General features: G+C 37.1%; 1 protein-coding gene across 4 annotated transcripts in view; it reads left to right on the top strand.

Moving 5' to 3' along the window:
• Positions 1–14,924, top strand: part of LOC150097387 (spectrin beta chain-like) — a 795,721-nt gene that overhangs the window by 90,688 nt on the left and 690,109 nt on the right. For all 4 annotated transcript variants that reach the window (XM_090407783.1, XM_090407784.1, XM_090407785.1 and 1 more), the window contains exon 3: positions 1,999–2,150. In XM_090407783.1, the coding sequence (XP_090263909.1) occupies positions 1,999–2,150 (152 nt within the window). The remainder of the gene's footprint in view (positions 1–1,998; positions 2,151–14,924) is intronic.

Below are 14,924 nucleotides of genomic sequence, written 5' to 3' on the forward strand. Positions count from 1 at the left end.
AACAAGAATATAATTTCTTAGCATTTTTATTTTAATTTATACCCAAATGAAAGAGTACTGCTGTTTGTGGCTATCCACTATACAATGATATTATTAAATAATAAAGCAACACAAAAACCACAGTGATATCTTTAATTAGTAAATTGACAGATATTTTGTACTAAAATTGATAGTACATCCTCAGTGTCTGTAACAGTAATTGGAATGGAATACAAGCAAAACGTTCGGTGGATCACCTATTAAAATCCAATTGTTACCACGTGCTAGGAAATAATAGAAATAACAAATTTAATCTATTAAGATAAATGGTTTTTTACATAATATAAAAGCCTCTCAGATCTTTGAGAGAGAGACATACAGTTGTGTAAGATAGTTTCACAACTTCCTTTGAATAAGCATTCATATTTGAATCTGCATCTCTGAGGAGAACTGCTATATCCCACTGGACACTGAGTAGAGTCAATACTGTGCTGCACCAGACCAGACTTCAGAGGTTTGTTATAATCGGTATAATAGTGATGTTCTTTTATTATTTTTTCCAAAGAATCGCCAGTTTGTCCAAAATAAGAGACATCGCATTCGCATGGTATTTGGTAAACGCCAGCCAAAGATAGAGAAGACAGTTTATCCTTTGTAGAAGGTAATAAAGAAAAAATTTTGTTGATAGGAATATATGTTGGAATCAATTGATACTTTTTCAGAATTCTACCTATAGGTTCTGAGATTCCTGGAATGTACGGAATAGGAACTCTGCGGACTGTTGAAGAAACTGTAGGTGTTGGAATATAAGAGTCAAGTATCTGTTGGATTTGATTGGAGTTGTAATCATTTGATTCCATTAACTTTTTAATGATGAAAAGTTCTTGTTGTAAGATTATTGGTGAAGAGCAAATTTTATGTGCTCTATGAATTAGAGATTTAAGAATGCCAAATTTTTGAGACACGTGGTGTGCAGACTTTTTGTGAATGTATCTGCCAGTAAATGTGGGTTTTCGAAAGACGCTTATACTTGCAGAAGACGTTCTAGTAAGGAGGATATCCAAAAATGGTAAGGTACCAAAGTTTTCTTTTTCCATAGTGAATTGGATGCGTGGGTGAAGGTTATAGAAAAGTGGAAAGTTCATCTTCAGTGTGTGGCCAAACAGCAAAAACATCATCGACGTAACGGTACCAAAGAAATGGTTGAGGATCAATGGATGAGAACATAGTATCTTCGAATTGTTTCAAATAGTAGTTTGCCAAAGGTGGAAACAGAGGGCTACCCATGGCAGTACCTTCAATTTGTTTGTAGATTTTGTTTTTCCAACTGAAAACCTGAGTGGATGACACATATCGAATATCCTTGTGATATCTGGAGGGTAATCTTCATATAAAGAATTGACCGTGTCGGTTAATGGGATATTGTTGAACAGAGAAATGATGTCAAAACTGACTAATATTTCAGAATCTGTAATTTTAATATCCTTGATTTTTTTCAAGAAAATCTGTTGAGTTTTTATATAGGATCTGGAATGACCAGTGAGAGCTCTTAAGGAACGCGATAATACTTTTGCATTCAGATAAGTTGGAGAATCAATGCAATTTACGATAGGGTGTACAGGACAGCCTTCTTTATGGATTTTTTATGTGTTGCTTTATTATTTAATTACTATGCCACAGGTTCCACTAAAAGTCAGAATGATATTATTATATATCTTTTTATATTATATAAATTATGTATTTAATATTACATGTAATTGCATTTGTTTTTAATTCATTTTATTCAAATATAATTATAACATTTAATTTTTAATTGGTTCATATTTTAACTTCAGTCAAAAAATAAAGTATCTTGAGTTAAGTAAAGTATCCACACAATAATGTAATTGGTATTTAGCTTGTTGTGTTGTCACTTGATCATTGATGATTTAAGTTTTGTCTTATAGATATTTCTAAAAGTGTCAAAAGAAATTACCTAGTATTGCACCCCTTAAACATCCGCTCCCCCTCTTATTGCAGATGAAAGAGAAGCTGTGCAAAAGAAAACATTTTGTAAGTGGGTCAACTCTCATCTTGTTAGAGCAAACTGCCGTATTACAGATTTGTATACTGATCTCAGAGATGGGAAAATGCTTATGAAGTTATTAGAAATATTGTCTGGTGAAAGGCTGGTAAGTGTTACATACAGTTTTTTGTAAATGAAACTGAAAGTTTTACATTTGAATTTCAAAATAAAATTAAACATAAGAAAAAACGTTTTTCCCAAAGACTTTTATTAGGCTTTGATAATGATTTTCAAAGAAATGGTCAACTCATCGTTGCATTAAGTAATAAATTACACTTATTGAAACTAGCAGAAATTTTTTCTCTCACCTACTGTATTATTTTTATTGCATATTATGCCATGAGGAATGCAGTAGTAATATTTGTTGGAACCTGAGAAGCTATGCCAATAGACATAAAATAGACTGTTAGATCTTGAATGGGGACTCTTTCAACAAAAGAGTCAATCATTCAAGATTTAACAAGGAACACAATTCTGAGCTAGAAATACTTGTACTATTAGTTAAGAATGCAAAATATAAAAGAAAACCTGTTACAATTACCTTAGAAAGAAGTAAAGTTGAGGAGAAAATTGTATGTCTAAGTAGAATTATATTGTTAAAGTTATTGATGTCAAAATTATACTCTGTGTAAGAATGTAAATCTAAGTGCAAACAAAGGTTCAAAGGTTACTAGCTAGCTGCCTACGATGACATAACGCCCACAACGGAAGCGTTCGTGGAAGGTGAGCTGAACTCGCGTTCGGTGAAATGAGCGCTCATCAAGGAGCAGAAGTGTGATGCAATCGCGTAGGGGCGAATAGGAGAGCACAATGAGAGATCTTCCAATACGAAAAGAGGGCGCTACAAAGAAGAATGAAAAGCGAGTTGAGTTCACTCGGGTTTGAAACCCCCCCCCCCCCCCCGTTTTTTCTGTTCCTGTTTTCTTGTGTGGTCAAGCAGAGTACTGACCGATCGACAGCACTGGAAGTAATCTCCTTCCTGGTTGCTATCTGAAGGAGTCGGGCATGCTATACGTGAGCGGATGGCAGACATCAACTAGGGCCATTGGTAAAACTTTACTGATGCCAGACAGTGGAAAAGTTATTATTATTATTGTTCCGGGAAACAACAAGGAGTCGACAGACTCATCGAGGGAGGCCCTAACATCATGTCAAGAACAACTATTCAACATTCACACAGCATCTATCATACCTTGCCTTGAACTCATTCACAGTAGTAGCACCCACAACAGACTCTGGAAGCCTATTCCACTCATTCACCACTTTCCAAGTAAAAAACCTAGCTATAACACCCTTGTCAACCACGCTCTTGCCCAGCTTCCATGCATGGCCCCTAGTCCTCCCACCACCAGTCATATTTTCAAAAATATCTTCTGGATCAATCTTATAAAAACCCTTCAGTAATTTGAATGTCTCAATCATATCACCCCTCCTTTGCCTATCGTCCAATTTCTGCAACCCACAAATCTTCAACCTATTCTCATAAAGTTCATTCCACAGACCTGCTATCATCTTGGTCACTCGTCTCTGGACCCTCTCCACTTCCTCCCCATCACGAAGAAACCCTGGTGCCCATAACTGGGCACAGAAGTCAAGATGGGGTCTTATCAAGGCTCGATACAGAGGAACAACAACTTGTTTGTCTCTGCATGTTAAAGTATTTTTCAGAAGCCAAGTGATTTGGTGAGCTGTTTTAGTCACTTTTGCAATGTGCCCCCCTAAACTTCAACTCCCTATCCACCAACACTCCCAAATCCCTGACGTCATCAATCTCCTGGAGTACGGTTCCACCAATGCGATATACTGCTGCTATTCTTTTCACCCCAAAGTGCATAACCTTACACTTTGCCACATTAAATTCACATCCATTTTTCCTAGCCCAGTCCTCCAAACTATCCAAATCATCGTGTAAAATTCTGACATCCTGTGCACTCACAATTGCTCTACCGAACTTTGCATCATCAGCAAACAAGTGAACACTTCCTCTCAAATCCTTTCCAATATCATTGATGAAAAATTGAAAAGCAGTGGTCCAAGAACAGAGCCCTGCAGCACACCACTAGTCACAAGCCATCTTTTAGACTCCACTCCTGCATAAACCACTCTCTGGTATCTCTCCTTCAACCACCCTCCTATCCATCTCACCAACCCTATATCTATCCCCATCTGCTCCAGTTTATTGATTAGGGTTCCATGTGGTATCCCATCAAAGGCCTTGGCAAGGTCCAGTAGTATCACTGTAAACCCATTACCCCTATCCAGTTCAGCCGTCACTGTGTTATAAAACGTGAGCAAGTTACTGAGGCATGATCTACCCTTCACAAAACCATGTTGTCCCCCATACAATATTCCATTTTCATCTATCCAATCCTGTATTCTTTTCTTGACTAATTTCTCTAAGACCTTGACAATGATTCCTGATATGCTAATCGGTCGGTAATTTACAACAACAGTCTTCGAACCACCTTTATGCAGTGGAACTATTTTCCCCTCTTTCCACCCGCTCGGGACTAACCCAGACCCAAGACTCGAATTAAACAAAATGGTCAAGGGTACTGACAATTCTTTAGCTGCTGGTATACCATCCAATCCCAAAGATGTATTGACATTGAGGTTATGCAATAGACTACTCACCTCCACTTCATTCACCACAATTCCTGTATAATCTACTGGTTTATTCGTTTCTGCAATGCCACCACCTGAATGATATATTCTTGCAAGGTGCTCACTCAGTAACTCAACTATCTCAACTGATTCAGTTACCTCCCTACCATCGGCATTCTTTAAAATCATTCTGCCATGTACATTTTTCCTTTTACTTGCTACATATCTAAAAAACTGTTTAGGATTCCCTTTAGCCTGCCAATGTCTTTTGTAATCCTTTTTTGCTTTTCTTACCACCCTCGTCACCCTTCTGGCCTGCGCTTTATACCGTTCATGTGCCTGCCGGTCACCTTTCTCCTTAAATTCTCTCCATAGTTGTTTCTTTTTTTTTTTTTGCTGCTCAAGCTTAATGGTGTTATTCATCCATTTAACCCCTGCTTGATTTATTATTAGGATTCTAGGTATACAGTCAGCCATTGCTTCATGCAAGCACTTCTTAACTACCTCCCATGCACTGTTAACTTTTAGTCCTTGCAGTTGTACATGCCATGGTACTGAACCAATCAAACTCCTAAGCTTGTCATACTTTCCAGTTCGATAATTCCACATGTACCCTGTCTTAATTGAAAATTCTACACCTTTAGCCACCTCCTAAGTCAAGACCCTATGATCACTCTCACCGATTGGTGGCAATGTGGTCATATTTGTTACAGCCAAATCCTCAGATGTAATTACTAGGTCAAGCACTCTCTGACCCTTGGTATTTTCCATTACATGCTGTCGCAGATAGTTATCCCTTAATAACCGCATTAAATCCAATTCCTTCCTCCCGTGTGTCCTCTCCTCACTCCAATCAATGCGACCATAGTTGAAATCTCCCATAATAATCACCCTCCTTCCACTCATTTCTTCTATTTGCTTGTGCATACTGTCACCACCATCTTTTCCATCACCTGGTCTATAGCAGCACCCAATTGTATATTTAGTTCTGCTAGCCACAATCTCACACCAAATGGCCTCAAATGTGCTCTTTTCTCTATCCTGCAATTCAACTTCTATTCTCCTTGGCTGTAGCTCATCAGCCATCATCAACAATACTCCTCCCCCCATTTTATTCTCTCTGTCATTCCTGAACACACTATACCCATCACATTCAATCCCACTGGCTATATCATCTACAGTCAGCTATGTTTCACTAATACCAATAACCTGTGGTCTGGAAGTGCCAATCATGGCTAAAACTCTTCCTTCTTGTTCCTAATACTCCTAGTATTAGGAACAAGAATTTAAGTACATGAATTTAAGACCCCCGTTAGCCCCAACCCTACCTTGATGCCTTATATTAACTATCCCACTCTGATTTGTTGTCCTTATTTGCTCTGGCATATTATATTCATTCTTACATTCAACTGCCTCCCTAAGGACTGTATATCTACCCCCCCCCCCTTGACAAATCTAGTTTCCCTGAATTTGCACATCCACTACATTCAGCAACACTTTCTCAAGCCTTCTTACACCGTAACCATTCAAATGCAAGCCATCCATCTTATATAGATCCTTTCTCCTATCAAACTCACTCCACACGTCCACAAATTCCACATCACTCGCCATACATAACCCACGCATAAAGTCATTCGCAATTATGGCCCTCCTTTTTAACATTTCACTGTCATACCGTGGCAAAAGACTAATCATTCTAACTCTCTCACTCTTTTCTTTTGCTACCTCAAACAATTCATTCAGGTCTTCTATCATTTCCATTTATCTCCTTTCAAATCATTCATACCTGCCACAACAATCATATCTTTCACCCTTTCCTTTTGCTCTCTAATAGACTCAGTTACATCTTTTATGGTCGCAGCAGGTTGGTACGATTTTGTCAAATCCTCTTCTAACACACCTCGTACTAACAAGTCTCCATACAGCACTCTATCCTTCATTTTGTTCATGTTCACGTTCATACGTCTATTTTTCCTGTCATACCTTTTATTATTGGTTGGTTCATTCAGTCGACTTTTGTTCATGCACTGTAGCTGCTGTTGTGCCCTTTCTATCGCACCATTCAACAACGCGATCTCACTCAATGCATCTATCTCATCTTTTTTATTCTCTGAGAAACCATTAATACTATCATTCACACTTTCTACATTCACACTCTCACAATTCTCATGTACAACCTTGCCGTTTCTTGTCATATCCCTATTTTCTTCATTCTCAAGTTTGACAAAAATATCACACTCATGATCTGAGATACACTTCAATTCCTCATTCTCCCTACATTTTCTACACACATTCAATCCTTTATTATCATCTAACCACACTCCAACTGCACTCCGCAAAGCGTACATTTCACAGTTAGTACACTGAATCATCTCTTTTATACTGCCGTTCTTTGATAGAGATGGCGAACCATCATTACTGGCCGCCATTTTCCTTCGTACAGGTGCCATACTTATTTGCAACGTGTTTTATCAAATTATAAGTTATAACACACCAAAAACACACAAACAGATGCACTAAAATATGCAAGGCAAACAAACTACGCAATATTAAGTAATTTTAGCAATGATAACTGAAAATAATACTTATCAGGAGCTTGCACGAACACTACACACTACGATATAACCTCGAACCCGAAAAATTCCCCAAAAAGGATGGCCGAGATGACGATATCGATCTGGTAGATGAGCGTTTGTGCGGAAAAGTGGAAGGAATGGCGATTTGCGTCGTTCAGCGTAACCTCCACATGGACACGACTCGATAAAGCAAAAAGACATCTGACTACAAAGGACGGACGAAAGAAATGCAATATCCTCTCAGAACACTGGTAATGTACAGTAAATTCCTTATTCTTGTAACAATTAGTATTGGGGCAAAGAGAGAAGAGCAGATTTCTAATTGAGAAGAAAGAGAACTTTTAAGTGATTTTGTGCTCAGTAACGTGTTAAACATAGTCTGAAAGCCAGAGAGTATACAACACTTAGTTGAATGTGAATTGATCTTTGTTAGCTAGTTTTACTTAGAATTTTGAACTAGTGTTTTATGATGAATGTGTACTTACTTAACTTAGAGATGTAAATAGAGTATTTGATAATTAGAATGTTCCCTGTTGCTTAGCTAGTGAATTAGAATTTTGATATGACATACCTTTGATGTGTGGAAGTTTATTGTATGTAATTTGATAATTAATAAACATGTTTTTTCTATGTAAGCCTGAGTTTGTCTGAGCATGAGACTGATTTGACCACTCGTTAAAGTTCAAACCTGTGAATAAGGGAAATTAAAGAAAGTTATAGGCCATGACTGCAATGTTGAAGTTTCTATAGGCACTTAATACTTTAACAAGATTAGGTAATACTTGAACTCTGGGAAGGTTTCTTTGTACAAGAATTCTTCTGTACTAGGACTCTGGCTGGCGCAGCTATATCAAACAAATTTTGTCAGAGTTCCGAAAGGAGAAATGGCCCCAGGGAGATAGGTTAGAGATTTCAGGCTTAGTAGGTACGACAGGGATTTAGGATAGAGAAATAACAGAAAAGTGACGCCATAACAATGGCACAGCTGACGTAACAACTAACCAGTCGACATAAAGAATCATTCATAGCAGCTGTAACAATAAAACAGTCGACATAACAAGACTTAACTATGTAAAGGGAGGGGAAATACCATGTCCAAAATACTATCCTCTCTTAAAACACACAATAGCCAACTCTACTTTAATCCATTCACTTGTATTGCTATACTTTAAATGGTAAATCCAAATACACATATCACAATGGAGGTTAGTGTAAAAATTATAGTTTTGATTTGTGTTTGCTGGATAGAAGGTTAAGGGCCATTTTATAAGCAAAGTTCAGCATTTCACACAGCTTGTGCTTTAATATTGCCATTATTTCCCAAGTTCTTGACATTTATTGAAAAATGTAATAAGATGAGCAGTTTTTAATTTTGTTTTTCAGTACTGAGTACTTGATTTATTTTTTGCTTCCAGTAATATCATTTTTTAGCTGCATTTTGAAGAAGTGTTCAAAACATTAATTATTCAAGACGGAAAAATGCCCAGACTCACGAGACTTGTTACTACACTGATTATGGGCATGTATTTTGTATTATTTTCTGCATAGAACTAAACATTTATATTCTTAAAAATGGCTGTATATAGATGGGATAATATCCTCTTATTTCTCTCACCATGACCATGTAAAATTTACTGAGTATAAATATCAGAGAAAAAAACAACTCCATTTTGCTAATATTAAGAAGTAGAGCACATTTATTTGATTTAAAAATGCCAATCTGGTTGGCTGATTGGTTAGCATGCCTGCTGTCAACTAACAGGCTATGGATTTGAACTCTGCAATGGACATTCATCATAATAGGAAGGCTTGTGAAATTTTGATCAAGCATACTAATCTAAACAATAATTGTGGCCTTAACATCCCAAGAATATTATTGGCACGCATTCAGCCCACATAACTTATGCTTTTAAGTTCCTCAGCAAAAACTGACTTCAGGACTCTATGTATTAATTTCAGCTCCTATTTGATATATTAGCCATCACTAATACTGTTTTTTTTTGTTTTAATTATCTAGCAGTGATCACTAACTAAATAGTTAACAGAACTCTTTGATATAATGCTTTTGGTATTATTATTACACAAGACTTTTAGGGAGTTAGGGACTCATTGGAGAGGGGAGTGCATATCACTCACACCATATCATACCTTCTCTCAAATTTATTCTTGCTACCTGCACTCAGTCTCCAAAGGCAAGCATTTCAGTCATGCACTACTCTATGAGAAAAAAAATAGCTCTTGTGCCTTTCTTGACTGCATTCATTATCACCATGGATGACCTCGTTTTCTTTCCCGTCTTCCATAAAATGAAAAATCCATCTGATAGTATTCTGTATGACCTTTGAGAAGTTTGTAGATTTATCATATCTACAGGTCACTCTTACCTTCATCATTCTCCTTTGCACCTTTCTACTGTACCTGCATCACCTTAGAAACCAGGAGAACAGATATGCACAAAAGAGTGAGATGAGGATGTATCAAAGCCTTGTAAACAGGCAAAATCACTTTGTTATTCTTACATATCAATGCATTGCAGTTATCCTCTGAACTTCAACCTCTTATCTAGTAAACCAACACCTATAAGCGACCCCTGACTGGTCAGTTTCTAACAAAAGCCAGGCTTTCTCTTTCCTTGCAGATTCCGTTCTAGGTGTGTTTTAAGTTATTTCTAATCCATCTAAATTTTCGTTTTCTGATTTCAAGGTGAGTTTTTTGCTGATTTGTTCTTTTCAAGCGGTTTTTTGTTAGTAATAATTTGTGGCCACCAAATTCGAACTATGCTCTGCAGACATATGAATGTTTGTAATTTTCTTTGTATTTCCTTTGAAACCAGCCACATTTGGCATCCATAGAAAAGAACTCATTTAATACATGCATTACATATTTTTAATCTTGTATCTGTGGCAATATTTTTCATTTTCCATACTCTACTAAGTTTAGCATATGCACTTCTTGTCTTTTGAATTCTTATGTCAACATCTACAGAGGATTTGAAATTGGAAGCGATCACTATTTAGTCTTGAGCAGGATAAAATTGAATTTCATATTGAAAAGAATAACATGTAAGAAAGTTTTAAAGCAAATAAAAGTTGAGCAGCTCTCAGATGCTCTCAAATGAGAAAGCATGACTAAAATACACAAAGATTATTGAAGAAAAAATGAAAGAGTTTGAGAACAGGAACCAAACTTTGGAGATTCAGTGGCAAGCCTTGAAGAAAACCCTGATTGATTCAGCCAGAGAGGCATGTTGTGAGGTTGTCTGCAAGGATGGAAAAATCAGACCTCCATGGTGGACACAGGAACTCAAAGAGGCAGTGAAGGAAAAGAAGAAAGCATATCCAAAGTTCCTGGCAAATAAGTCAGCTTGTGCTCTAAGAGAATACACAGACAAATGCAAGAATGCCAAACACTGTAAAATTAGCTAAACAAATGTCATGGGAGGACTTTGGCAAGAACATAGAAAATAAATATCAAGAAGGTGGTAAGATATTCTGTAGGTTGTTGAAGAAGCTTAGGAATGGAGGAAAGAGTGCTGTAGAAGGAGTTAGAGATGATAAAGGTGACATGAAAATGTGTGAAAAAAAAGATATCCTTGAAGTATGGAGTAATTACTTTGAAAAATTGCTAAATGAAACAAGCAGTGTTGACAGCACAGTGGTAAAAAAACACTCAGCAGGCACACAGTCAGGAATACATATCCATACTTGAAGTAGAAAAAGCCATCAAAGGCTTGAAATGTGGAAAGGCAGCAGGAGTAGATGATATTCGACCAGAAATGCTGAAATATGGTGGTATAAAAGTCTTACAGTGGCTGCACTGCATAGTTCAGAAAGCCTGGACAGAAGGACGAATTCCCGATGATTGGAGTAGAGCTCTAATAGTACCCATATATAAAAAGGGAAATAAAACTGAATGTGAGAATTACAGAGGTATTTCCCTACTGAGTGTTTCGAGCAAGATTTATGCCCAGATAAATTGATGAAGAACTAGCTGGGATCAGTCCAAATAGAGGCTGTCAGGATCAGATCTTCATTTTACGACAATTAGTTGAGAAAGCATGGGAATATAACAAGATCTGTATTTAAGTTTTGTCAATCTGGAAAAGGCAAGGTGCCAAGAGAGAAGCTATTCAATATGCTACAGTTATATGGTGTGAATGGGGCATTATATCAAGCAATACTTAGTCTTTATTTGAGTTGTAAGTCAGCAGTTAGAATTGAAGGAAGTACAGGAAGATGGTTTAATGTTAAATCTGGTGTGAGACAAGGATGTACATTATCCCCCTCTGTTATTCATTATCTATATGGATCACATTATGAAGGAAAGTGGTATTAAACATGATATCATAATTGGAGATGTTAATGTCAGCTCTTTGCTTTATGTGGATGATGTTATACTTCTGAATAAATCCACTACAAGTCTGCAAGATTCTCTGACTAAATTGAATAGCTGTTGTAATAGATATGGTATGAAGGTCAGCAATAAAAAGACAAAGACAATGAAAATTGACAGAATCATTGAAAATGTCAACTGTGTCGTGAATGGAGGACCTGTGGAACAAGTAAAACATTTCAGCTACTTAGGCATGATTTTTAGTGAAGATGGTAAATTAAATATGGAAATAGACAACAGAATCAACATAGCTGGTTTGGTAGGAAGTCAATTGAATAAATTCATGGATCTGAGAGCTGGGTCAGAGACCGCAGATATGAGAGTCCTGAGACAGATTAGAGCCATGAACAGATGGCATCAATGGTAATATCTTATTAAAAAACGAGGATATTAGGAAAGAACTTGACATTGTCTGCATCCAGGAATGCGGTAACAGAGCTAATCTCAGGTGGTATGGTCACTTGAACGGAATGGGTGAGGAAAGATTAGTAAAACAAGTGTTCTCTGCCAGGTTGGCAGGAAAACAACCCAGAGGAAGACTAAGATATAGGTGGATTGATACGGTACAAAGTGCCTTAGACGATAGAAATATAAGATCTGATAATGTTGGAGTCTTGAGAAGTAAGACTGATTTTTGAGGAAAATTGTAGTTAGGAAGTTAGTAATGACGTAAATTTTTCAGGTAGTGCTATCATATCCTGTACACCCATTGAGGGTACATGTCAGGAAATTGATGATGATGTTTCAACATCTCTAGTTGCTTCTCTATCTGCAGATAAAATGCTGTCGAGATATGTAAAATAATTTTGATTTTTCCATTTTCAGTTGCACTTTGTGCTTTGTTGTTTACAATGATTCTCATTTCTTTTGTTTTGTTTGTATTTATTTTCAAACTGACTTTCAGTGATTCTTCTTGTAATGTGGTTAGTTTGTTTTGAATATATGCATATCTGTGAGCAATTAGACATATCATCTGCATAGTTTAGATCAGCGTTCTTCAACCTTTTTACACCTGCAGACCAGGGAAAATAGGAGAAATAGTTCGCAAACCAGCTGACGGCTAAGACAGAAACATAAACCAATTTAGATTGTATTTTATTTATTAAATCCAATGTTATAAAATTACAATTTTTAGTTACTGTGACATCTGCTGCTGCTTAGAGGTTAGAAAATTTGATATACGTCGCTGGAGTGTTGTGTCTAATAGATGAAGCACTGCAATAACATCCATTCGATTTCTCTGTTTGCTTTTTATTACTAACATGGCTGAAAAAGTCTTTTCACGCAAATTGGAAGTCGAAAAAATGACCAACAATTTGATAGCCTCATAACTCGGAGATGGATATTCTTTTTCGAGTGCTATCCAAAATTGAGACTGATTGCATTTTATGTCTGGACACCAGAGTGACATCAGAAGACAACTTGATCAGCTTTTCTTTTTCACGAGAATCAAGTGCGCATGATTTTATATCTTCCAAGAAGGGATTATTAATCCAGAGGGGTTACCTTTGCAAGGATCCTCATTTTCAGGGAAATAATTATTAAAGTTTTCAGCTAACGCCCTTAAATGTTGACTTATTATGTTGATTATGACTTTCTTGTTGACATCAGCAGCAATCAAAAATTCTCCCAAAAGTGGAAATATTTCTATATTTTTCTCTTGTATGTGACTATCCCAAAGAACCAGCTTCTTTTTGAACGCATCCATTTTATTTCTCAGTGTAAAAGTATTTGTACAAGACCCCTGAAGAGAAATATTAAGTTTCTTAAGAAGGCTAAATATGTCTGCCATATTTGCAAGCTTAGCCATCCATTCCTCATTCAACAAAGACTACTGGGTCAGATTTTCGCTCTTGCAGAAACTGCTTTATTTCTTCCCTCAGTTCGAAAAAGCGTGCAGGATCCCTTCCTCTCAATCACCACCTCACTTCTGCATGGAGAAGGAGATGTTGGTGGTGTGAATCCATACTCTAACACAGTGACGTGAATAGCCTGCAGTTCATAGCTCGATTACAAATTTCATTAATGATCTTCACCACGTCATTCATCACAGTGTTTAGTTCAGTAGAAAGCTTCTTTGCTGCTAGGTGCTCCCGGTGGATCATACAGTGAGTGGATAAAACTTCTGGATGCGCAACTTCCTTTATTTTTGCAACTACTTCTGAGCGACGTGCAGTCATGTTCGCAGCACTGTCTGTACACACTCCGACGCATTTGCTCCAGTCTAAGCCCTGCGCTTGAAAATATCCATCAAGAGCATCAAATATCTCTGAACTAGTGGTCCGTCCAGGTAAGTCAAGGCAACAAAGAAGTTCTTCCCTTAAGTCTTCATCTTCATTATACCTCACGAAGCAAAGTAGGATTCGAGTTTAATCGTGAAATATCTTGATTTCTTTATCCCCTCTACAACTTACTTTTCAATATCAGTGGCCATATCAACAATTCTCCTTTAAATGGTGGTGTCCAAAATCGATATAGTCTCCATGTTTTAGTGGCTTCAGTACTCAAAATTTCTTGTACGACATCTAAGATGCAAGGCTTTACTAACTCTTCACCAATAGTAAACAGTTTTTTCATTTTAGCTATTTGAAGAGCAACTAAATAAGACACTCGAAGCAGCGACTTGTCACTAGTCGTCATCATTTTCATTTCACTTTTCTGACTTTTCATCTGGTCATGTAATCTTTGAAAAAAGTCCAGTGGCTTATCAGTAAAATCTCTATGCTTCAAATGCAAATGACGAGCAAGTTAGGAAGGTTTCATAGTGTCGTTTGACAGAATTTCGGGACATACTGCACACAAAGGCCATGGTGATAGTTCACTGCCAGGGGGCTACAATGAAACCAAGCTTTAAATAGTCCTTGTCGAAACGCTAACAAAGTTTCCTTTTCTTTTTTTGGTTTGTGTTGCTTTTCTTTGTTTCTTCTAAACTTGAAGCACTAGTACTTGCCATACTTTTGGTATCATCACTACTTTTCTCCTGAATATTGTCCTTGACTCTACTAAAGAAGGTTAAAAGGTTTTGCTGTTTGACTTTTTTTGTCTCCATTTTGTACGGTTTCAAATTTTACGAAAGAAAGAACTTGTTTTCTGAAATACCACATCACAATATTACAAAACAATACGGATGAGCGCGATAAAATAAGAATTTTTGTGATATGTTGTCGACAGGCGAGCTGATGCAATACTGGCATTTGAAGACTGCACGCTTCGCCTATACTTCCGGTGCTACATTGTCGTGTGCAGCGTCCTGCTTGCCCTGCATCTATGTAGCATCCGAATCATGTAGCCGCTACATGATTGGGGAA

This window comes from Typopeltis vanoorti, chromosome 17 (genome assembly GCF_054136105.1).
Source record: "Typopeltis vanoorti isolate ZY-2024b chromosome 17, IOZ_Tvanoo_1.0, whole genome shotgun sequence".
In the NCBI taxonomy this organism is placed as follows: Eukaryota; Metazoa; Arthropoda; class Arachnida; order Uropygi; family Thelyphonidae; genus Typopeltis; species Typopeltis vanoorti.